Source organism: Vidua macroura, chromosome 1 (assembly GCF_024509145.1).
Source record: "Vidua macroura isolate BioBank_ID:100142 chromosome 1, ASM2450914v1, whole genome shotgun sequence".
Classification (NCBI taxonomy): domain Eukaryota; kingdom Metazoa; phylum Chordata; class Aves; order Passeriformes; family Viduidae; genus Vidua; species Vidua macroura.
The window spans coordinates 44,439,992-44,466,601 of NC_071571.1; the positions used below are offsets into that span (position 1 = coordinate 44,439,992).

The 26,610-nt window shown below is 38.9% G+C and overlaps 1 protein-coding gene across 5 annotated transcripts in view; it reads left to right on the forward strand.

The window, feature by feature from the left end:
- MYRIP (myosin VIIA and Rab interacting protein) overlaps positions 1 to 26,610 on the forward strand; it is a 195,695-nt gene that overhangs the window by 64,966 nt on the left and 104,119 nt on the right. For all 5 annotated transcript variants that reach the window (XM_053973544.1, XM_053973549.1, XM_053973556.1 and 2 more), the window contains exon 2: positions 15,908 to 16,129. In XM_053973544.1, the coding sequence (XP_053829519.1) occupies positions 15,908 to 16,129 (222 nt within the window). The remainder of the gene's footprint in view (positions 1 to 15,907; positions 16,130 to 26,610) is intronic.

A 26,610-nucleotide genomic window follows, 5' to 3' on the forward strand; every position in this document is an offset into this window, starting at 1 on the left:
ATATGAGCACATACCCAAGCTGGAGAAAGATATCCCCCTGTGTGGAACAGGAATATTTTCACTGACTTGAAGGGAACTTAAATAGCTTGAGTTACTGAATTATATAATAGCCCTTAAGGATCCACTTTCAATGGCTTGATAAAATAGTACATATCAGGATAATTGGCACTGGGATGCCAGAGACATCTTAGAAATGCTAAGCCTGCTAATTAAAATAAATGCCGTTGCTCTTACCTTTTTTTTTGCTTCCAAGCAGCAGATCCTTTTATGCTTGTTGTATCTGATGTGGTGTGTAATAGTAAGTTACTGAAGTAACTGAATTTTGTGTCACTCATATTAGGTCACGTACATTCATACCAAAGTGTTGTGGGTTGTGCTATGTGACTTTTATCATGCTCTTATTTTATTGAAGGGCAAAGCCCCTGTCAATCTCAGACATGAGAATCAGGGTCCTATTTAGATTTAGGTGTCATGTTTTTATTTTTATTAGGTTGTTTTGGGTTTGGGGTCTTTTTAGTAGTGTTAACCAGGAAGTCAGAATTACTCAATTGTGCTTTCTTGAATGGAATATTAGACCTCCTTAGATGATGAAATACTTGCATGCTCTCAAAGAGGTTGGTTGGGATTTTGGTTGTTGTAATTGTATAAACACAAATATAACAGACATCTAATACATATTTTTAAATGTTTCTCCAATTTTTTCTTTCTGCATCTCTGTTTCTTTGATCTTTTACAAACCTGCCATTATATTCTCCTGATTAAATAATAAATATGGAAATTTCTACCCTCTTGTAAACAAATATTTTATTGTTAAGGGTTTTGAAGAAGTTGGAGTCATTGAAGGTTTTTGAGATTATTGGAGAAGCTTCTCAGCACAAAGTAGAGGCAATTTATATAGTTTACTTCAGCACAGCATTTTATTTTACTTGGATATTTGTAGTATAAGAAAAAAAATGTGCTAACATTCTGGTACACTGTGTTGAATATAACCCATTTGAATGGAGTTGGACAAGAGCTGACACTGTACTAATTAGAAATAGAGAAGAAAAACTCTATTTGGTCAGTGCTTTTGTATTTTTAAATTTTGAGATACACAAAGAGAGAAGAAGAGAGGAAGAAATTTAAGGGACTTGATTTTCAAGAAAGGCTAAGCCTTCCCTGAGAAATAAGGTCCAGTAAAACACCTGTCATACACATCACATAACTGAGGAACCAAATATCTGATCTTTAACATCCTACTTGAGTTACCTGCAATTCATGAATGGTATGATTTAATATTCACATATATCTGTACAGACAGAAAACTTTCAGAATGCAATTTTGAAATATATGTCCTGAACACAGAGTGCAAATGATCAAATGTAATAATGACATTGGGTCTTTTTATCGCTTTGCATTGCTTGGTTTGTGTTCTGGGATTTAGCTGGGCATTGTGTGGCCAAAAATCTCTGAAACTGCTGCTAGCTTCTATAGCATTATTATAATTATTTATTTATTGAGTGTGATTTGTGCTTAGTCTGTTCATTTTCTACCTATTGAGTGTAGCTGATGTTGATCTGTCCCATGTGAGACCTTAGCTGGTATTTTTGCCAAGTTAGAGATTCAGTTTTTTAAGTGTGCTGAGGAGCTTAAACATATTTGTAGAGTGGTTTGAGTACTTCCCGGGCACAAATTGTGGTGGCACTGTTCAGAACTGAACTGAGCTGCAGTCAAGGGAATTTTTGTAACCTCAGCGTTTCTTGCAAGGAGGAAATATTTCAGATGCTACGGCTTTCTCCATAATTGATTATGTGTGTTAGAGCCTGTGCATACTTTGCCTATATAGCAGAAAGATAAATGATTTGCTTTAATTCCTTGCTGATTTCAAATAATGTTTTATATAACTCACCTCCTCTTCTCAAGTCTGCTTCTGGTTTTTGAAGTAAGGCTTTGCTTTGATTTATAAACTACTGATTGTACTCAGGGATTTGTTTTATCTGCTTTTTAGTTGCACAGATAAAACCAGAGTACTAACTTCCTCTAAAGCTTCTATTCTTTTTTTTTTTCCCTCAGAAGGAGACTCCTTGATTATAAGTATTGGTGCATTCCAATTTGTGTTTCAGAGCTCTCAAAAATGTTATGTATAATTAACCTTTTGCTTTAGGAATGAATTTGTGCAACTGTTTTTCTCAGTAGAAATAAGCACCTGACAGTCAAAAGTTTTAGAAAAATTTTTGTTTGTAGGTCTGTAAGTTCTAAAATATTGCCTTTTTTATTTCTGATTTAAAAATGCTGCCACAGTAACTGCAATTTGTATGCTTAGCCTACACTGGTGGTTTGAAACCACCTTGACATGTTTAGGAGCAAAGTACAGAACTGTGTTAAAAATCATATAGCCTTGTATGTCTAGAAAACCATCATCTTCCTCTCTCAGTATTAGCTTGTATTTTTCTTACTCTTAACTGCTAAGATAAGTGGCTGCTAAACTGCCAACAACTAATTCTTGATTACTTGCTCCTTCCACCTGTGCTTGTGGGGAGACCTACTTGCCTTTTGGTTCTTGTGGTCCACTTTTGACCCTCTATGACGTATTTTCTGAATTTAACTTGCACCTTTTCCATGATGTTTGTACTCTAGACAGAAAAATACATAAAAGTGTAAAAGCTGTAAAAACTGTGGCATAGGATGGAAGTGAGCAAACAAACAGAAAATGAATGGTGATTGCTTTGCTTTCTGTGGAAGGAAAAGGAATGAGAAAGCACCTCCATGGTCAGGAAATATTTCTGGAAAACATAGTTATGCCTTGTCTAAGCAGTAAAATCTTGGTTAAATATGAATTTTAGAACTGTTTTGAAGGAGATCTCTACTTGCATTTCTCTTACCCTTTAAGCATCCAATTGGTCACTCCTTAGTCTTTTCACATATTTGCAACTAAATGTATAAAACTAAACTGAACACTTAATTTCTTAAAAAGAAATACTTATTTCGTCAACACTAGAATTTTTAATTGTTAATGGTATAATCTTTAATTATATTGTAATGGTCCCACTGGAGGATCTTCTCCCACTTGCATTTAATTAAATGCATTTTGATATTTGTTATAAATCAACCAATATTTCACTTACAGAGGTAGTCCCTTGTGAGACTTAATCATGCAAGTTTTGAAGTCCTAAATTTGTGGACATGCCAAGGCTTTTATATTTTAATTATTTTGAAAGATTAGTGTTTAATAGTCACTCTTCTTTTTTTCCTTAAGAATAGATCTTGGATTTTGAGAACAAATTGTTACTTTAAAAGCAGTAATTCTCCTTTTGATGTACTTAATTTTAAATCATTTACAGTGACACATCAGAGGCAGATTTGGTCTGTGATTCAGGTTATGGTGCATCAGTGTAGAAGAGGGCTTTAGGAGGGGACTATCTGCTGACAGTTCTCTGCCTACAGATTATCACTCCAGCAGCTCTGTCCAGAAGGTAAATACAAGCTACATATACCTATAAGGAAAGCAGCCTGGTAGAGCTTTGGTATCATTTGAAAGCATGGTAAGGGAAGGAGGAATTAATTGAAGCACAGACATCTGCTATGTAGCAGAAAAGTCTGAGAAAATGTGTGTTTTCCTGAGAGAATCCCTGGATTACTCTGTACCCATTTTCTGCTGCTGAATAAAAACTGACAGTCTGACCATCCTCTGGTATAGTATTTCAGGCCATAGCTACCAAGGTGTAGCTTTTGTCTCCTTGTTCTATTACCCTGTCTGTCTTCTTGGAACACAGCACTGATGAAATTCCTTGAGTGACACCACTGTGAGCCAATGCAGTGCTATAGAGAATTAAGTCAGTTATGTTCAAAGGTTTTTCAAGCTAACTGGTGCAAATTAGAGTCCTATTGAGAATGCTTTATAAAGCTAAATTTTAAGTATGCCAATCCATAATATGTCTCGAAATGAAATGGGTGTATGATACATTGAACTTCTAATGTTATTTCAAGTGAAATTTTCAAAAGCCCATGCACAAGTCTTCTGGCCTTATGATTTCTTTTAAAAGAAAAAGAATTCCTAATCAGAAGCTACAGTTTTGGAGCAAGCCCACTCATCCCCCTCACTTATTACAGCATGGATTACAGGCAGGTTTTGGTGTGCACAGGCTAGATTCCTTCTGGAAGTAACTAAGTCAATGTTTCTGAACCAATGAATCACACAGTCAGACAGGTTTGGACTGTGTGCAGTGCAGGAATGTTTGGTCCAGGGAATACTGTCTTCCTGAAGCCAAGCTGTGGATCTACATGCTGTGTAGGTAAAGTCCTTCAGCATTGTCTAGTTCAGGCTACTGGTCTGCTCTTGGTGCAATCAAATCTCACAAATTCAGACATAGCCAGAGGGTCTGCACCACATATGTGAACCAAGTCTGGGGTCTGACTGTGCCATAAACTCCCCACAGGGGAGGTGCCTTCCATTTGAAGAGAGGAAATGCTCAAGGGAGAGAAGAGATATCATCAGATATCTTAATGGTACTATGCACATAAGAACTGAATAGTAGTATTTGAAACTTTTTTATTACAAAAAAAGTCAGAACAAAATGACATTTCTAAAATTCAAAACATTATTTTTAAAATGGTGAAGAACCATTCTGTCTTTTCCAGATGTGCACCACCTAATCATCTTTCTGAATTCTAATTGTGAATTAGGTGAATTTCCATTTTTCAGACACCTTTGTGTTATTCCAGTTGTTTTGCCATTCTCCAAAAACATCCCACTGAAATATGCTTGCTGTACTTCAGACTGATAGGAGCTGGGTGGGAAGATCAGACAGCACAAACAGGCTGAGAAGAGGATTGAAAATGGCAGCTTTATGAAGTTCCCCTTTGTCCATTTCCCTCTGGGACAGATCACTGACCTTATCTGTGTCTGGGGTGAGGCATACTATCAAGGGCTAAGAAAGATTTACTGGGATTCATAGAGCTGCAGGAGCATGTACACAAGAGGACTTTTATTTATCTCTAGTTGCTTAATATGCTGTTTGTCTGATAACCTGGCTTTCCTCTTCTTTAGCTAAATTGTCTTGTCAAGGACAATCCATACTACTGTGTTTCCATGGGGATGGGGTATGGAGAGTTCTAGGTGGGTGAGAATCCTGGTCTTCACTTGCAAGGGATATTGAATAATGCAGTTTAGCTATAAGTGTATGCATGCTCACACACATATGCAGAATGAAACTAAATAGTGGCACTTCTCGTCACAGCTACAGAATAAAGATTATTATTTTCTGAATAAATTCTGAATTATTAGGGGCTTTTGTTCGTTTCTTGTGGTTGCTTACTGATTTCCTTTCAGTCTACTAGTGTATATTCTTTTATATGTTAAAATACCAATATCTTATTAAATTTGCAGAAACTTTCCCATAATGAAAAGCTTCTCGATGAAGTTAAGAACATCAACTGTAATATAGCAAAAGTATTATAAAAATGCTAACTGAAGATCATGTCTTTGTTAAATACAGGTGTTACTATAGGAATAGTATATGCCAATATTTTTTTTAAAGGACTACCCAAAATACTTGTGTTTGAATGAGGAGGTGGAGGTGCTGTCTGTATTTCTTGGACCTTTGCAGATATTTGTCTGGTTTGTAAGAAACAATATGACACTGCATTCAGAAGGTATTAATATTGTTGATATGAAACACACCAGGGTAACACATCATTTTAAATATAAAATACATTCTGTGATAATAGATTCTTTTACCTGCCAAAATACTTTTCTTGTGTACAGTATAGGTGTGTGGTAGTTTTAAGCTTCTAAGTCTTTGTCTTTAAAACAGACAAACAAAACCTACATGGAAATTGCAAATAATTTCTATAGTTAAGAAAATAATTGTTTATATGCTTAAATTTGCAAAAATATCAAGCTGCTGTTTTTGACACATGCTAACTGTTTGGAATTGCAGGGCTTGCAGCCTTAAAGCTACTTGAATTGTAGTCTGTGTGGAACATCAAAGAACAGTATTAAACTATGTGTTAAGTGCATGGGCAGTACGAAGAGGAGTTGGACTTGGGAAGTGGGCTTTAGGAGCTGTATTATGCAGACTTATTGAAAGTACAGTGTTGAGTGCTACAGTTGCAAGGAATTCACTCTGAGGCCAAGTTAGGGGGAACATCGTGGTGTGATCCTAGGATTTCACAGAGTCTCACTTGAAACAAGCCCATGGGTGGCCTAGAGCATTTGTTAATGCCTTCTGCTCTCTTCTTGTGCCACATTAGGGCTCCAGTGGTTGTTGCAGAAAGTGGCAAAATACTCAGTGGACGTTGGTGTGAGAGGATATGTGCTGATTTGTCTTGTATTGCATTCCCCATGGAGAATTGTGGAGGACAGGGCTTTCCCAATGTTCCCATCCAACCAGAAGGCACACACAGCATCACTCATCCTGTCTGTACACAAACCAGGATGAACATCTTTGGGCTGTTCTTTCTAACAACACACTCACAGTCGTCTGGCACTGACTTGTCAGGCTGTGAGACCCAGTTCCTTAGCGAGCTCTGCTGTTTGCTCTGCTGCCTGCTCTTGTTTATTCCGCTGTGTGATCCGTGGGGAAGGGTCAAGTAACAATAGCAATTCTAGAACAAATCTTTCTACGCCTGCATTGCTAGAAGTCCAGCTAGGAAGAGGGAAGAATGACTCATAGTGAATACTTTAGGGATTTTCAGAGCCAATGTCTCAGTTACTCTCCTGCTGTATGCTAGCCAGGCTATGAATTGTGCTTTATGAGGTCAAGCCAGGTGGTGCTGTGAAAGGAGCACTGAGAGAACTGTTTAATGTAGGAGGACTGTTTCTGTTATTAAAGGGTAGTTTTTCAAGTTAATATGGGCATAAAATTGGATTCCCAGGAAAGGTAGACTCACAGATGCCACTAGTGATGCAAAGAATGTATTGCATGTAACTATGATGGAAGAGTATACACATTTAAAAGAATATTTTCACAAAATATTTTTGGGATTTTTGAATTGAAAAAATGCTTTATTTTAAAGAATGCTTGTCTGTATTTATCATTCTCTAGGAATTAACCTGTACTGAAAGTCAGGACCTGATAGGAAAAAGGTCTCCAGGGAGAGGTACCAGACAGGCAGTGAGAAATACACTTCAGGGAGAGCAAAATGACACTTGTTGAGAGGAAATGAGATGAAGGGAAATGTAGCAAATATTTGTGTAACTAAAAATCACTCTCAAATGTGGGAAAGGAAAAAACAGGAAAGCCATATAAGAAAGGTGGTAAAGCTAATGATGTTTTGCTAGGTTGTTAGGAAGTTTGATCGGGTAGTACAACATAAAGTATTACGTGTTTGTAATCTAAGAGGAAAGTGCCCCAAAATGCTATTGTGAATAATAATTTAAGCTTGCCATTTTGTAGTCACATTGTAGGGCTGTGGCATATACTGGTGAAATTACAAAAAAATCACTCAGATTGTAGTGGTTAGTGGTTCAATATGGACATAATAGGGGAAAAAAAGGAAAACTTTCCAGTTTATCATCACTTGCAGTTGATGTCCAGTACGGATACACAACTTTTGATCATTCTAAGTCAAACTCAGGACTTAACCAGAAAGTCCTGGAAGATTTAACTTGCAGCAAAAGTGCTTGTCCCTGATACTGACACATTATTTCAACTCAGACTACCCTACCTTACTGCAGACTGAGCTGTAACTGAGATAGGAGAACAGATGACAAAGAAGTGTGGGGGAGGGGGGGGGGGGAACATACCAAAACGCAGCTTTATTTTCAAATGTCCCATGTGGCAGTAAAAGAATGGGAGGGCAAAGGAGTCCATACTCACTATGCTGTCTTGAAAAAAATAATTTCAGCTTTCATGTGGAGATTTCCAATGTCCCCAGAGCTCCCCAGAATATCTTCTCTATAATTCAACACCTGCTTCACCCTTGCTGCTCCACTTGCCCAAAGAAGATTTCAAAGCCTAACAGTTAAATGTGGTGCACAGTCTGTGCTCCTGTGATATCTAACATGACAAAAGAAAATGGGGTTAAATGCAATGTCTCTTGACAATTTATGAGTTTATGAAGTGAGAAGGAATTTAAAAGAATACCAGTATAGTATTTATTTAATTTATCTACACTGTGACCTGTCAGTCAGTTCCAGCTGATGATGGACACTGACTGACAGTGCTTGTGCTGGTAAAAGAAAAGGAAACTTCACCTAATAGCCAGTGTCTATAAAGTAATACAGCAGCAGTCACACATTTTGTGAAACAGCTTTGTCTCAGCACGAAATTGTTAATGGATTAGGATAGAACCTGGTATGACAAACTAGGTACTGGTCTGGGACAAGTGCACCACAATTTGTCTTGGTGCTGACTGGCATTCTCTCTAGCAAACACAGTGCCTGATGTGTGTTTTTTGACAAGGGTGAGTGTTGAGTATGTTGGCATTTTTCTAATTCTGTCAGCAGTTTAATTGGTTCAACAGGTTAGTCTTCACAACATTTATTTTATAGTATTTAGTAAGAAATACGAAGGTGTCAATGAATTTTTTTCTCAGTGTAAAAAATGTTTGCAAATCTTAAAAAAAAATAAAAATGGAAAAACCCATCAACTGTGTTTCCACTGTGATGGATTTCTTTATTTTTAGAAAGAGATTGTCCCCAGATCAGAGCACAGCATATATGCAGCATCATCACTGTTTGCTCCTATTTTTTGAAGAGTAAAGGAAAGAAAGATATAAAAAGTGAGATTTGATAGGAATGCACATTAATATTATAGAAATTGAATTGCATAGAAATTAAAAGCTGAAGAGGGGAAAAAAACCTCAAGAGATGTTGGTAAGATCTTAAATAAAAGAACACAACCACAGTTAGAGTAATTGGACTGTGAAATATTAATCTTCCTGATTTTTGTACAAGTGACTTACTCATAACTATTTATGAGTTTCTTAGCACTTGACTCCCCCTATCTCCCCCTGAAGACTTTGTGTTTTGCTTTTTTGCTTTACGATGTTGTTACTTCCATCACACCTCCCCCTTTCCCCCCCATTTATGGTACACTCCTTGCTGTCTAATCCTCCTGAAAAATGTCAGCTACTGCTGCTGGACTGATATCCCTCTGAACAGATTAAAGTGATGTGTGTTCCTCCAAGGCTTCCCAAATGCAAGTGGCGTGTTTGCACGTGTGCTAAGCATGGCTTTTTGATAGTATCAGCAATGTGTAGAGCACTATTTCATGTGCTAAGTGTTAAATATAGCACAAGGCACAATTGTGATAGTGTTGATAAGAACTTAGGAAAAAAGGCCTTGATTATAAGATAATGAATTAACTTGGCATTTGCTATAGTACTAGCCTGTGTTCCACTTTTTCAGAGAGCAATTAGAGTTTCACTAGGGGAAATTTAGCAAACATAAAAGAAACAAAAAAGGTGGTGTTGTAGTATTGTCTGGAAGTTGTGTTAGATGCCTGTCTTGATGGAGAAGAATAAAGTACTTTAGAAGAAGAGGCAGCAACAAGAAATTAGCAATGAACCCTAAGAGAGTAAACAATGATGGAGGCATATACCTACTGGGAGAATTTGGTTCTTACTGTGTACTGCAGGTGGAAAAGATGCATGACCCTGTGGGTTCTTTGCTTGTTTTTCCTACCTCTGTCGAGGCTGGGATTGAAGGCACTTGAGACCGTGTTTCACGTTCAAACTCAGATGTTTATTATTTCTTATCAGTGAAACAGCCTCACAGCCGTGAATTCTGCAGTCTTTCATTAGCAAGGCACAAAATGGCCAAATATCTCTTATTACAAGGTCTTTTAAGACTTAACTATCCAATTAAGAAATGACACCTAACTTATTTTCCCTTTTAACCCAATAACTGATCCCTCAAAGCCCGCAATGTGGACTTTTCTGTCCAATCTCAAAATATCACCCAAACTCATGAAGAAGAAGGTAAAGAAGAACAACCTGTCTCCAACCTAAAACCTCCATCTTGCTTCATATTTATTTCTATATTCTAAAACTCCAAACTCTTAAGTTTTTCACCGTGTGATATTACACACTTCTAACCAACTACACACGCATAATCCCAGTGATATTAATCGATTTTGGAAGTCTTCTCCACAGCCTCAGGCCAAATTCAGTGCTCTCTTGAGAGTCTGTGCCTTTCAGTGCAGAAAGTTTAAAATTCTCAGCATCCAGGATTCCAACATGACCCTGTCAGCATAGAGCTTCACCCCTATTTGCACCATTTCACAGTTTGAGACACAAGAAACATGGAAAGGATAAAACGCTGAGCAGCTCTCCTTGGCAATTTTGGCTTGTTCTCTCAGATCCCTGCCCAGGAGTCAGGCTTATAAAACTTCCACTGAGTGGTTTTCCTAAATGTAGCAGCATTTTACTAACCTGGTTGGTGCATTTCTATAGGTTTGGGAGGTTGGGTGAAGAAGAGAGGAACTAAGGGCTGAGGTGGGAACTAGTTGTAGTTATCTCAATCTAGGACCTTGAGCATGAAATTGAAAACATGTGAATGGGAGAGAAATTTCAGTCACATTCAGCCTGTGACTCCTCATTGTACTAGTAATCAAGGAGTAAGAGACTGTCATGTTCTTCACAGATTGAAAGATCTTTACCTCAGCTCTGGCATCTGGTGCACATCTGGCAGGTTTAAGGAGAGTGGAGATGGGAACACTGTGTACTCTTTAGCCACTTAATATGAAAATCCCTTTATTCTCCAGCATTGTAGATTAGAGGGTATTGGTAAAACCTATATTTTTAGGTGATCTTTGTAGCCCAAGAAAACTCCTAGTCCAATACACCAAATTTGGATTGGCTCTGGGAGTGGAAAAACATAAGGTGCAGTGGTAAAAGTGATCTCTCTGAAAGGCTGGAAATGGGGACATCAGAACTTGTTCATCTGCTCACCAGAATATGCAGAAATCCAGACTTTTTGCTAAGCAAAAGGCCTCAATAGCTTGTTATGCGTAGATGAGTATTAAGGATGCCTGGACAGAAAAGCGTCTGAAGACATTCTCTTCTGTGCAGGGAAACAGTATTTCAGCAGTTGTCAAACTAAGATTGAAACCAGTTTTACGATAAATTAGTGATCTTCGTGCACTGCTCTGAATCCACTCTGCGAAGTGAGATAGTACAAACAAGTGCAGAGAAAAAAGAGCACCAGTTACCCAGCTGAGCAGAACACTGTTCTCCTAAGAAAAACACTTTGCATTGAGGGCTGTGTGTTCATTAGTTTTTGAAGTAAAAAAGGCTCTAAGGCCAATGGATAAACCATGGTTTATTCCATGAAATAGGTGTAATTTGAATTAAGAGGACAGGAAACAGAAGAAACAGAAACCCTCATCTGTAGTACCAAAAGAGAAAGTTTCTACCTGTCTTTGGTAACTTGTAAAAGCACTGCTCCTGTGTTCATCAGGAGGGAGTGAGGTGAATCTGGGAACATTGTCCTTCCATTTTCATCTTTGCTTGTGCAGGCAACTAGAATAGATTTAGCTCTACTCTACTGGGGAAGATATAAGGTGTTTGAACAGCAGGAAGAATTGTATTTATCCATCACTTAAGGCAACAGAGCAAATGGTAACCAGTCCAGCTGGACTTGCCTTTAAACTGCCAGGTTTAAACTCCTGAAATGGAAACTGGTGTGAGACAAGAGTAAGATGGTACAGCCCAATAACCAGGCTCATAGAAGCCCTTAGAGAAGAGCAGAGAGCTGCATTTTGGGGAGTCTGATAGACTTGCTTATACAGACTCTGTCTTGGAGCTCAAGCCAGCTATCAGGTTTTCACCAGGAACTGTTCTTGTTCTCTTTGTTATATGAAAAACAAGGGGGATTTTTTTAGCTTTGTGTTGTAATACAATTGCCTGTTTTATGGACTCCTTTCCATTGCTGCACGCAGAGGTCTAGAAATTTATTAGAGGAGAAGGCATTGTTCAGGCAAATGTTGAAGAATTAGGTTTAAACTTGCCATAACAAAACAAATTTTTTTAAAGCAAACTATGTAAATTCATTGATAAAAGCTTCTAGAAAAATCTAATATTCATCTACATATTTTTAAACTTACTTGGAACTCCTAAAATGTTCATTGACAGAATTGGTTTTGGTGATAGACATGTTAGATATCTATTAAGTATTTTTTTCTTCTTTTGTACTTGTAAGCAATTGGTGATGTGCAACCACTCTCAAAAGAAAATGAAATTCAATCTGAAATTCATTCACACAGCAGGAGTTCTCTTCTCCACAGGTGCTTATTACTATGTTACACATAACTGTAATAGCTGAGCCCCATCAGTTGTGACTTCTGAATAAATTCTGTCATTTGTCGCTCCCACTGTTATGTGCTTACCCCAACAGGCACTTTTTTTTTGTGAGTTTGTATTTTTTTGCTTGTTTTATTTGCACACATATTCTATGTATACATCTCTGAATCCATTACATCCCCTCCTTGGGGAAATAAGCACACACCAGTGCAGATTCAGAGAGGGAGAGGCAGTGTTTTGTTGGAGGAAACAGTGTTAGATGGGGAGGAAGGGGCAATGTTTGCAATGACTGGATTGTTTGGCCTTCTTCTTAGAAATCACAGAATCACAGAATCATGAGGTTGGAAGAGACCTCTAAGATCATCAAGTCCAACCTATGCCCTAACACCTCAACTAGACTATAGCACCAAGTGCCATATCCAGTTTTATTTAAACACATCCAGAGATGGTGATTCGACCACCTCCCTGGGAAGACAATTCCAGTACTTTATTATTCTTTCAGTGAATTTTTTTTTTTCCTAATATCCAACCTATACCTTCCCTGCACTGGTGGCTGTTGCCTTTTTGGAAGCGAGTTTCATTTTGTGAGGCAATCAGTTGTTATTGGCTGCTGCCCTTTCCTTAGAACATCCTTACAGTCTTGCGCCAAGAGATTTGAATGTTCTGAAAGTAAAGCCTGAGATTTTCAAATTTGGGTTGCCTTGAGGTTCACTTTGTATCTCCTGAATTTCAGTGCAACAAACTTTCTCAGTGTGTTAACATTGATGCCTGCGTTTAATCATCCCACTCAGGGTGATCATCCAGCTGGAGTTAGGTCCAAGTAACATTTTCTCAGTATTGCTGAGAGTAAATCAGTGCCTACTTTTCACTTCGGCTAATTTTCCTCAAACTAGGCGGGCTGAATTGCCCACCAGAGTTATACAGCACTTTGCTTTCATATGAAACCCATGTTTTGCGTCCAAGGAAAGAGTGTGGAGAGGAGCCTTTTGGCTTCAAATGACAAGTCCAGTTGACAGTCCCTTTTGCCACTTGACTCCTCATAGAATAGCCTTTGGCAGGGCAGTTTGCTAGAACCTTAATTTGTTACAGCTGTCAGAGAGATGTGCATCTCTTTCTTTTCTGTTCTGCCTGCTTTCCCGTGGAAATGAGGTTTTTTCTGTCATGCTCTCTCTCTGACAGGCTGTCCAACACTATCCTATTTACTTTTTTAATTCGTTGGCCAATTTTAGTCCTATTTAGCACTGAGGCAGATGCCTTAATGATACTGAGTTCTACCACTGTAATGAATACTGGCATCCAGATAGAAGAGTGAGATGTAATTAATGCTTGTTCTGATGAAAAGATTTCAGCATATGCTCAGCTTTTTCTAGGTATCAAGCTTTATTAGCTCTGTTGTGAACAAAACTGCCTGGGTTTATATTGTAAGCATTATTGTAGCGCTTTAATTGGTGGCTTTGCCTCTGTGGTTTATCTTGCTGTGTCATGCATCAGAGCCCTAATGAGGGTTCAAAATGCCACTGAGCATGACAGTGTTGAGTGTGTGGGCTGATACTACCAAGCATCAGCGTTACTAATTCTGGGAGATAACAGAACTCCATAAGGACAAAAATCTCTTCTTTAATCACTCTCCCTGACCCTGACTCCTTAGCTGTTCTTGTTTTATGGAAGGGACAGCATCTGCTGCCTGGGGTCTCCATCCTGAAGCAAAGATTGCAGCATCTTGGGCTGCCAAACACTTTTTTCCATGCCAGAAATCCTCCTTGAATCATACAGCCCTCAGCCTCACCAACTTTTGTCCTGGGACCTGGGGTTCCTGCCTGACCTTCTCTGCAGAAACAGTGCTGCGTCTCACCTCTGCTGCATGCAGAGCAGCATACCTGCTGTGGGTGAAGGAATGACATGGAGACAGTTCACTTCCTCTCTCGTTCCATTAGAAAGATTGCCCATGTAGTACCATGGTAGGAGGGAGTAATGGAGATTAAGACAAATTAATCTAGGCATCCCACTGGGATAGTTCCATCAGTTTACCCGAGGAAGCCAGTTTGCTTGCATAATTCAGACATTTTCTCTCTTACATGATAATCTCTTACCTTTTGCATCTTGCACATTCTGTAAAAATGTGGCAGAACAAGCATGTTTTGCCATCTAGACAGAAAAAAGATCATAAAGATTATTTACTTGAAATTGCGAAAAGTATCTGTTTGCGCACCTATAGTCTAATTTAGTCAAGCAGCAAAAACACACATTGTTTTTACATTTTAAATTTATTAAAAGGCATATATTTCAAATACACTTAAATGGGTTGTATGTGCAAGTTCAAAAATTATATGGTTTAGATCACTGCTTTACTTGTCTTTTAGATTTGAGGTTTAGAATTGACCTGTCAGATTTTCATAAAACAGGCTGGTTTTATTTAGAGTTATGAATCTGAGGCAGAAGTGGCAAATAAGGTGATATATAGCCCAGTAATGTGGTTATTTTTAAAATTCCAGGCTTGGCTCACAATGATGTTCATAGATGATCTTGGTTGACTTCCTGAATAAGTATGCAATGAGTGTATTCTTTTATTCGTGTAGCAAGATATTTAAACATTAATTTAAGATTTAGTCAGCATGTCATGAATAAATACTCTTGCAGCTTAGTCTGCTTTGTGGTCCCTCTAAATTTTGTTTGGACTTTTGTGTTACTCTAGTCTTATAAGAGATTTTTATCAGCAATTGGAAATAGTAAGGTACTCACCACTAATTCTGAGAAATATAGAGAATGACTGTAAGAATGTGCACACTGTGTTAAAAGCTTTTATTTTACTTGTTTTTTATTGATTCTTATTTTATCTTCTCATAGGGTATGTTCTAGTTGTACATGCCAGAAAATGTGTGATGAGTTTGCAAACCTGTCTACCTTTACAACTCTTCGTTCTGCATGCTTTTTTATTACTCCTATCATGGAACATATTGCCTAATTTGTAAATATCAAAAACACTGTAAAATGGGAGATAGCAATTTACTTAATACCATGCATACACAATTTATTTCAGTTTTTTAAATAAATGAGATTGTATGCTGGAACACAGGAAATTTTATGCAGAGTGCTTGCAAATACTTTCACAGTTAGCAGTCATCTTAATATTTGTCCTAACTAGTAGAGAACCCAAATCTCTCTGAAATTAAGCATATCACTAATGTTGCTTGACAAATTGGAGCTATTATGAATAATATGACCATATGGGTCAGAACAAAACAAACTTTTTGTTTTAAAAACTATTGGTCAGAAGGATTTTTTTTATTTCTGTGCACCAATCTTTTTGACTTCCATAAACTGATTTTTGATTTGTAAAGGGTTCTGAGAGCAGCCCTGAATTTTCACATGATCTCTATAGCTTTGCACAGCTGAAGTGCCTGGAGCAGCAACCTGGCTTTCCTTTGGGTTGCCTCTCTGGAACTGAGTAAATTTTGCTCTGGTTTGTGACTGAGGGAGAGAGTTTAAGTGGGTTGGCCATGGATGGCTTAAGGGAACATAGAAATTTTTGCTCTCCAATTCTAAATTTAGAATATGCATTTCACATATTCATTTCACATCTGCAGAAGTTATTTGAAGAGTATGACATGAATATGTGGAAAGAGGATGAAGATTTCCCTTTGAAATTTTGGTTATATTTTTGTTCTTTTCCTTTTCATTCCAGTGAAATGAAGCAGAAGTTGGATGAAGAGGGTAACAAGTGCAGCATCCTTTCCAAGCAGCAGAAGTTCAATGAGCACTGCTGCATTCGCTGCTGTTCCCCTTTCACATTTCTTATCAACAGCAAGCGACAGTGCCAAGACTGCAAGTACAACATCTGCAAGAGCTGCAGCACTTACCAGAAGAAGGAGAAGGCTTGGATTTGCAGTGTCTGTCAGCAAGCAAGGTAAAAGCCTATTGTTCAGCAACTTGTGCAAGGCAGCTGTGGCCTGACCTGAGCTTTTCTTTGTATTTGTCAGTCATTAACTCTGGTGGGATAGGACATGAAGTATCTGTTTATGTAGAGGGTGATTTATTCCTAATGTGCCTGGTTTTTGTAGAGGTTAATTTGTTCTGAGAGTGTTTGGTTACCTGTTGAATTTTCCAGGCTTGTTTAGCTGGACTGATGTATCAGCAAGCAGTAACTGGGCATAACTTGTGCAGAACTGGGATGACCTTAAACACCTGGGTTGCTAATGGAAACTGAGCACAGATGGTGGTAAGATAGTTAATAGTTTGGCAGCTAATCCCCTTGATGGGTCAGAAATGGAAGGAAGAATATTTGTGAATAGATCATCCAGCTGTGACTGTATTTTAGAGTGCTTTTCTAAATGCCAGCTTATTGGTGGGGATGCCTTGAGCTTACTTTGGCAGGTACCCAAAGAAAATAGCAGTGCAACCTGTTGTAATTCATAACATCTGCTAAAGAATATGCTGCCAGGCTTCTATTTGCAGAGGGTATCAGGGATTTACTATCTCACCCTTCTGAGGGTAAGAGACCCCCAGCATTTAAAGATTGCACCAGAAAAACAAAGCAAAACACTTAACAGCAGCAGAGGGGCCATTCCTTGGATGTGACTGTGATAGTCCTTGTCTCCAAGTTCCAAAATCATCTGTAGCTTTGACTGTGGCAGATGACATAGTCCTGACCGATACCCTGTAACTCAGACAAGAAGGGTGAATGAAGTAACTCAGTTCGTTATGGTTTAATTTTGACCACCGGTAACTAAAGCAGCTGAGCATGTGTGACAAGAATGGCTGTTTATTCTTTATCTTTCTCTTTAGTGGAGAACACAGGATGAAGACAAGAGACAAGTCCCTTTGCAATGCTTTATGATACTCCTGTGCTCACCAAAGCCATATTGTTCCCTCTTATTTCCCATTAACACCCACTTGAAATCACAGCATCATTTGATTGGTTGAGACCTTCAAGATCATCAAGTCCAACCCATGCCATAACACCTCAACTAAACCATAGCACTGAGTGCCAAATCCAATCTTTTTGTAAATACGTCCAGGGATGATGACTCCACCACCTCCCTGGCAGACAATTCCAGTACTTTATCGCTCTTTCTGTAAAAAACCTTTTCCTAATATCCAACCTATATTTCCCTTGGTGCAGCTTAAGGCTGTGTGCTCTTGTTCTGCCAGTTGCTGCTTAGAGAAAGAGACCAACCCCGCCTGACTACAACCACCTTACAGGAAGTTGTAGAGAGTGATAAGGTCACCTCTGAGTCTCCTTCTCTCCAGGTTCAACAACCAGTTTCCTCAGCCATTCCTCACAGGGCTTGTGTTCCAAGCCCCTCACCAGCCTTGTTGCTCTCCTCTGGACATGCTCAAGCATCTCAAAGTCCTTCCCAGACTGAGGACCCCAGAACTGGACACAGCACTCGAGGTGTGACCTCACCAGTGCCAAGTACAGGGAATACGGACCTCCCTGGGCCTGCTGGCCACACTATTCCTAATACGGGCCAGGGTGCCATGAGCTTTCCTACAAGATCTGTGAATTAAGTTTGTGCCCTTTGACAGAGGTCCTTAAAATTGTAGGGATCCCCGACAATGCCAATTTCCAAACGTCAGTCTTCTAAGGCAAAGGTGTTTGTGTTATTTGGGGCACCTGATTCTTCTGTGCTTTTTACCCTGGAAGACCTACAGAAACCCCCTTTTCCCTGATGAGTAGGCAGATGAATGACAGGAGGATCTTTTTCAGCAACACAGAGGGCTGTGGAGCCAGTGCTTCTTTCTGCCTTAGTCATTCAACCATTTCATATTACACCTCTTTCTTCCATTTATCCTGCGTTGACCCATATGGGCAGCAGAACAGCAGCCAGGTTTGTGGATGCTGATGAGCTGCACTTAAAATACCTTTTACTGACTCCACAGAAAATGTCTCAGAAGAATTTAATTTCAGAAGAAAAATTTGTAGCTATATCATAAAAATGCTATTTCTGACCCTTGAAGTTAGGGCTTTGCCTGCAATTCAGTTACAAACATTTTCTTTATTTATGAGCCCTGAGACACAGCTTGAGTTATTTTTCAGTGAATAAATTAACTAACACTGTTGCTTATCATTTTATGTTCCGGTCTATTGGACTGTGCTACTTAAAAATACCTGTAGGTAGATTAGGGGCTAGTATTCCTCAGAGACTGGTACAGAGATGTATTTTGATTTGGTGGGGGCTTTTTTTTTGTGTTTTATGGAGGGGGGGAGTGGTGGTATAACTTTTTGGGGTTTAACTCTCGGTCAGTATTTCTTTCAGGGAAAAACACAACAGTATTTTTGAGTTCCTCTCATCCTCTCAGTGACTTATCCCTCAGGTGCACTGTGTTCTCCTGCCTCTCCCCAGCTCCTCTACTTGTGTCTTTTATTTTTTGGTAAGGCAACACAGGTAGAGGAGGTGGTTCTTGGTTTAGCTGTTATTTACCTGCACATCTTACTGCACAATAGAAAGTGAGCTCTAGTGGGATAGAAATATCTGAAGACCATGTTCTACACTCAAGAAAAGCTGACATGGTGAGCTTCATGGTGTTGTGGTTTGACACAGAAGTGAATTTTTTCAGGAAGTTAAGGTCAAACCAATCAGTAGTCAGGTTTAGATATTGGCACCTAAAGTGACTACTGAAGGTGTAGATGCGCCTCTGAGAACACGGGGGTTAAGAGCAAGAACTCCCAGGGGAACTCTCTCTTTAGTTCTGGTCATTGGAGAGTGAAGACTCTCTCCTGCCCAGCCACAGGCTGGGTGGGGGAGGGGAAGCCATGTGGCCTGGGAAAGGTAGGCCAGGGGGCTGAAGGACTGGAGCTGGATGGGCCCCCTGTGGACAGAAGGGTGGAGAGAAACTGAGATGCCTTTGTTGTCCCCCCCCCCCCCCCCCGCCCCCAGAGGGAAAGATACAGAGAGCCTGACAGCACCTGGAATTTGCCAGCAGAGGAGAAGGAGAAGGGTGGGGGGAAGGTGTCCAGCCGTGGGAGTTGGAGTCCTGGGCAGAAATTTCAGCCATCAGGGGAGTCCGAGACTTTTCACCCTTTCCTGGGAAATGAAAGCTTTGCAAAATGTCACTCCTCCTTGATTTAAAAGAGAAGAGAGACAGTCTGAGACCTGAAATGTTAGAAGAAGAAATTTTTAGGTAAGAGGAGATGATAAAGTAGCTTTTAGCTGGACTTTTCTTGTTAGCCATAGACTGAACCAGTTCCTCCTGCAACAGAGACTGCATTTTTAGTGAGCCAAGAGACCTGCTTCAACGACTACCAGCACAGGAACAGGGTAAACAGAGAAAAGCTGAGAAAGGTTTAGTGATGCCCTCTGTCTTCAAGAAGATGAGGGTGTGGTGATGCCCTCTGTCCTCAGGAAGAAGATGATCTCTATTCTTGGGACCCTCAATCCCAGGTGAGGAAGAAAATGGGGGGGACTGTAGTCCCAAAATAAAAAGCTGAACTTTTGTTTCTTTTAGTCCTTAGCAAAGCATCCTTAAAAGAGCCCTATAAGCAGTCTGTCCATGCACGGTAGTGAGAGCACCGTAACATAAAAAAGAAAGTGTCACATTAGCAGATTTTCTCCGGGCGATTGCCTTGTGTCACATAAAAACACAGAAGAGTGACAATTGTGTTTCCTGGGGGGGGTCTATAGTGCAAGAGAGATTCCTCTCTCCCTTGATAGACTGAATATTAATTATCTGAAGAGTGTCAATTTAATCAGGAATCCAGGTGGTGTCTCACTGTGTTTTAGTAGAAATTGGGTAGGGGGAGGAGGAGTGTTTTAGAAAGTTTTTATTCTAGATTTAGTGTGTGTGTCTTTTATAGTAATAGTAGCTTAATAAAGTTTTTTCCCTTTGTTATTAAGCTTGAGCCTGTTCTGCTCTGATCCTGATTGCATCTCACAACATTTATTTAAAGAAGGTACATTTTCATGGAGGCGCTGGCATTGCGCCAGCATCAAACCATAACACAAGGCTTGACCCCAGCAGAGATACCTGTTCTGTTGATCTTCATCTTCCAAGGCAGACATCTACATTAGCATTGAGCAGAGAGCAAAAATTTAGGTCACCATTTGAAACATAGAACATTTGTAGAATCAGTCAAAAAACTTAGTCTCTTCTTCTTCCAAAAGCAGAAAACTCATCAATAAGCCAGTGAAAACTTTGGTGTTTGAATTCCTTTAAAGCACATCTTCTGTTGCCATACATATTTTAAAAGCTAGAAAGTCAGGTTGATATGGAATCTCATGCTCAAAAATGTCTTTATAGCAATATCTGAATTAATCTTGTGAAGAACAGGAGAACCTTCCTTAAATTTCCCAATTTCCCAGATTTATCACACATTCTCCAAATGCTTTTTGATTTAGATTTGTCTCTGAATACTATTATTAATGTTCCCAGGGGCTTTACCTCTCATGTATCTTTTTAGTCTGTAAGTAGTCTTTGTCTGTACTTAGTCTGTAAGTAGTCTTAGTCTTTGTAAGTAGCTTGTTGAGGTCTGTACTTTTTAAGTCCTCTTGGCTAAGTAGAGTCCAGGCACAGTTTCTTTGCCCTCTGGATTAATGCTTTTGATGCCAGACACAGAAGTTCTTTGCTCAGTTAGTAGGTATGCTTTCTATGTGTCTGAGACCACTTTTCCGTTCTCCAAGGAGCCATATCCCAGAACACCCTGCTTGTGGTATTCTGCTTTCTAGTTTAACACTTGTACTAATAAAAATAATTTTTAAAACCGCATATAATCCATTAAAATGCTTATTTTTGCAGGTTTTTTAAACTAACCATGTTTTACTCCTGGACTGATTAGTATGAGTATGTAGAGTCCAATCCAAAATAAGGCGTACAAACATCTGGCTGTCCACCTCAGCCTTTCATGACTACCATGCGTGAATTCCTCTGCATTCTTGGTTCACTTCTTCTGGTCTCACCATCTGTATGTCAAAAGATTTCTGTCTCTGTTGTGAGTGGGAGCATGGGCACCTAATCCTTTCATGCCTTCACATCCATCTGTCCTGTGATTTTCTCACTCATTCTCAAAATTCTTGCTCAGGTGGTGAGAGTTTATCACTTAGTGGACTCCTGCTTTGCTTTCTTGAGCCAGGCCATGGGTGAGAGGGTCTGCAGGAAGTCATTATTCTGCTTTTTACGAGCTGCTTTGTTGGTGGTGGTCCTTTGCTAGTAACAGTTATTAAGAGACAGAGACCCAGACACTGGTCCTTTTCTCCTTTATGTCATTAGCTAGTGAAAAGCACAGTCATGTTGCACATAATCAGACTTCCTGCAGTCCAAGTAGTGTTTTGGGTGGCTCAGACTGGGTTTCAGAAGAAAGCAAGGGTATAGCAATTACCTTCATTAGCTCTTCAATACAGTTATTGTTGAATGTTCCTTACATTTTATTTTGAGTTTGTTGGAGTGCCTTGTTGAATATAACTGGACTGTAACAATTTGCATCAGTAGCAAATATAATTGTCTTACTGGAATTTGATAATTAGTTAGACTACTTAGATATGCATTAGGGTTTTTTAATGCACATCAGAGTGAGATTTGAGAAAATGCATTAAGGTCTTGTCTCCCTGCAGTACCCAGTACATTTTTCTGCAACTAGCATGTATTGGGATTAACACTAAAGTAAAAATGGAGCAATGCTTCTGATAAAATGAAAATTGCAACAGAAAATAAAAGTCTAGGCTCACTTGGCAGGCAGAGCACTCTTCAAATAGAAAGGAGCTTTGCCAGCCTCAGAAATAGTCCTAAATAAAACCTTTATATTTCATATGGGTTTTTTTGAGGGCTCTATAAAACAATGTAATATGTTTGAATGTCAGCAGAACAAAGCATGTATTTGTGGAAACATGATAAAGTTGAAGTTAGCCTGCCAAAAGGTACATCTTTTCTGCTTAGCTGATGCAAGTTTTAGTGTAAAATTCTTTACCGTTTCTACAGGGAAAAAGAGGAAAAAAAGCAGAAAATTTGACATAATCTTGATATTGTGCTTGAGGAAAAGTAGTATTTCTATTTAATAACTGAACTTTGTATTTGGTTGTCAGTGCATTTGGCTGTGACAAAAACAGTCAGTTTCAGGACTTAGTTGTGGAAAACGAATGAAGATACAATGCTGCTTAGCAATTTTGTTTTGCTTTCAAGCAGGCTCAACCATCTGGTAAAAGGAAGCCGAAATGTATTTTAGGTAGTCTGCCTCAGCCACAGCTTGGAGCTTTCTGTATAGTTTTGTGACAGTTGCTATTTCTGCTCTTTGAGGTCCCTGTCTGACATTAGTGAGAACTTCTACAGAACTTGGAAACTGTGACATTGTCAAGTCAATGCCAGGAAATGTGTTTTTGCTTCTGAGAGCATAGAATTTTATAGGAACGTTCACTTGCTCTGTGGCATAGCACAGAAGATAAAGTCTTAGTTCTACCATGTGCCCGTTGTCTTCATTTGACCCATGTGGGTCTTGTTTTGCTTTTTTGAAAGTTCTCTGAATGATCCTATTCGTATTGTACTTAAGGGATTTAGTAATTTTAAGTAAATAGCAGTGAAAATTTTTTCTCTCATCTGTATATACTTGTAGAAATTGATGTAATTCCTTCTAAAAATGCATGCTGCTCTATTCAATATTTTTTTCTTCCTCCTTGTCCTGCCACTGTCTCTCTGTTTTGTATCTTTTCGCTTGACCTCCTTGTCCTTACCATGCTTCAGCATCACAGTGGATCACAGACACCATATCCTTTTTCTTACTGTACCTATGAAGAGCAAGGACAAGAGCTTTGATTTTGCACAGGGGCCAAGAACAGTCTTTGATTTATTCAGTTGTTCCCTAACTGGAGGAGGAGAGAGAGAAATGTGCAAACTGGTTGCTTTGACAGGTTGATCTCTGCTGGGTTTTTTGCTATACTGATCTGTCTTAATTATTTTGAAGTATGCATTGTGAAAAATTTAGTTTCTGCTAGACAGAATAAAGCTGAACTTGCATAACATACAGCAGACTGCAATGCTGCACTTAGCTTTAAGAAAAGTTTCTAAAAATGGAATTGAAGAGGAGAATAGGAAAGAGAGGTCTATTAAAACAGCTAAATACAAGTGCTGATTAGGCGATCTTTTCTAGCTTTAAGTAGCCTTGGAAGTGAACATGTGCCTGAGTGTGTGGAAGACTAATCAGTGTTTTAGAAACTCTGGATCCCAGTTTTAGCTGTAAAGTGACCTTGGGGAAACTTCCATGTGTCAGGTTTCCCCCTCTGCAGAATGAATTTGATGACCCTGAGCTCTTTGAGGTTAGTGGTTAGAAAGTTAAATGCTCTGGTTGTAAAGTGCTAAGTATTATTAACGTACTGTTATTAGAGGAGTTTTGCTGCAGTCAGCATGCCTAAACCTTTGTGGTTTTCAGTTGCACAGAAAGGTAGATGCTTGGATTCTTCTAGGGAATGAACGAGGGTAGAATATTGTGGCTTTACATTCAATGTTAATATATAAATGCTTGCCTGTGTTTGGCTTCACTGATCTTCAGCAAGTCACAGTAAGAAAGGCTATTAAACATTTTCCCTAGTAGTAATAAATATTACATAAATAGTGTGCAAAAATACTGGCACTGCTAACCTGGGAGGAGCTGGATATGAAAGGATGTAACACAGCTTTTCCACATAGTAAGCAGCATACAAATTATAGGTTGGACTTACTTAGCCTTTCAGTTTTGCAAAAGCTGAAGGACTGTCAGTGAGGGTGACAAATTAAAAGCTAATTAAAATTGCACAAGATTCTTTAAGTATGGGCACTTAATGTCACATGGGAACATCATGCCTTACAGTAGCTGAGATGGAAAATATTAAGTATCAAGCACAGTTTATGGAAGAACTTCCTTTGTGTCAGTTCTGCAACTGGAACTTCATGTGCTGTTCATCATAAAATGTATGTAATAAAGCAAGGAGCCATGGTGTGGTTAACACTCTAGAGGTAGCACTAAGCAGAGCAGAGTGCCCTTTCACACAGACATATCACTGAACATTTTTTTATTATCACTAATGAAATATTGCTACCTGGTTTGATGTATGTTTGTTTCAGCATTTGGTAAGTCTTCATGCTTTCTTCTGTTGTATTTGTGCAGCCACCAAGATTTAACAGTTTGCTGTGGTTAGCAAAGGGGATTTTTTTCTTGGTGAGAAAATTGGAAAACCTCTGGACTTGTAGCCACTGGCAGTGAATGGCAGTCACAAATGTGTCTTTCCTCTAGCTAGTGCAGTTTGCGGTATTATTCTCCTAAAACATTCTTGTGTTGCCAAAGAAGTTAAAGTGAGAATTTAATTTGTCATTTTAAAAAAGATTGACAACATCAATAAATAAGCCACTCTATGTTCTTATTGTTCAGGCCCACCTTTCACATGAAATAGATACTGAAGCACTCACTGCTTAAGTGTCTCCAGTATGAATCTATGAGATCCTACATTCACATGTTCCATCCTGCTTCTGCAATTTGAGGGAAAAGGAAGGTGGAAAAAGCAATTGCCCTCTGTCTGACAAAAACGAGGTTTTCCAAATTTGTATGCTGAATTAAGTACTTGAATTTCTTGTACTTTTTTTGTAGTAGTATATTTTTTCTGCATCTAGGTTTTTGTGAAGTCTTCTTTCAGATAAGCCCTGCATGAATCTGGTTGGAGAGTTAATTACTCTTCTTATATCTTCCACTCTCAGCTTTCAAAGTATGATCCTAGATTTGTGGATCATGAAATAAATGGTAATGGTTACCTGTTAGCTGTTCTGGAAGTGTGTTTCATGCATTTTCTTTTCTTACATCCCATCTACATCTTTTGCTAGAGCTGTTCAGGCAAGCACCTTGTCCATTTTAGCCCAGGAGCTAACAGACATCTCTTTCATTTATCTTGTTTTCACAAGCAGGATCATGTTAACATAGTGGAAAAGCCATCTCTGACCTAAAGCTCTCTTTGAGTTTCCAGCCACATTTGTTTCAAGTTGTTTTATTCTTTTTTTAAATTTACTTTTGCAGAAACAGCTTCAAAAAATGAAGATTGAATTTTGACATAGTGCCTAAATAAAAATTGCCTAAAACTAGAACACTTTCGTTTGCAGAAGTTATGAACTCTTTGGAAGTGATGTTTGATCATAGCAAAAGAAAGCTTTTGTTTTCAGATTAGTATTGGATTTATAGTGCACTTGGAATTTACTTTGATAAATTGTTTTCATCAGAAGGGTGCTATAGTAAAAATGAAAATTCTTCACAGTAACTGAAAAATAATGAGGGCCAACATAAAAATAATCATACCAAATATGTCTTCCATTCTCCTTATACCTCCACATCCCCCACCAAACTTTGAAACTTATGTACCTTTCTGGGAATCAGCATGGTGTGGCTTTACAGCTTGACTTTTGTCTCCAGATGTTAGAAGCCAACAGGGAGTTGCTAACACTCTTTTGAAGGAGTTTTGTTAGACCCTTTTTTTGAGGGCTGTTCTGTGATGGAATGGCCAGTGCCTTCCTGAAAGTACACTTCTGCTTTGGGAAGGAATCTTTGTAAGGTAATGATGTGGGTGCAGTTGCTGGATCTATAATACTGCCTGTCCTGATCTTTTTGATTTGAAATTTAATAGCTCTAAAGTTTGTTGTTGTAATTCAGTAAGCGACCTTTCTGGGCAATATGTGGGAGTCAGGTGCCCATACTGGTTCATTTTTGTTTCATCTCTTGTTTCTGTCCATTTATGTGAAGATTTGTGGGGTGCTTCTCCAGGCCCCAGGCTGAAAGAGCCTTTCTTCTCTTCTTATTAAGGCCCCAAGAGATAATTAATATTGAATGAAAAATTGTTCATCTAATTAGGAAATATTGTTTCCCATGATCCTACACACTCTGAGGTTGTATGTGAGAATAATAGCATAATGGAGACATCATGGTTCACATTGTTCTCAATTTGCTGATGACAGATTTGCTTTGTGTTTATGGTTTTTCCTGGCTGCCAGTGTAGGGGCTTGTAGAATAGTGCCTGGAGTATGGAAACTTGAATAAATGCTTGTGAAATAGAGAAAACCTGTATAAAGAATGGTAGAAATTGCATCAGTAGTCACAGTTGTAATCCTGTCTCTGATGTGTTTGCAGGACTTCATAACCTAGGGGGTTTCTTGAGCTCTCTGTATGTCAGGTAGTTGCAACTGTCAAAAGCACTTTCAAACTCTAGCAAGATAGAAAGTGAATTAATATCTGTTAGCAGCAAAAAAAACCATTATGATGACTTGTCCCAGTCCTGCAAACTCACCAGTAGCCAGGCCTGTCTGTGGTGACAGAGCATACCTTTGATCAAACATGCTTTTGGAGACTGTCCCAAGGGGAAAAGACTGTAGAGTGCTGTACTGAGAAGTGCGAATGCAGCTCCGTTGTGAGCTACATTTGGAAATGACCCTGCCTCCTGTGCTTCAGAAATT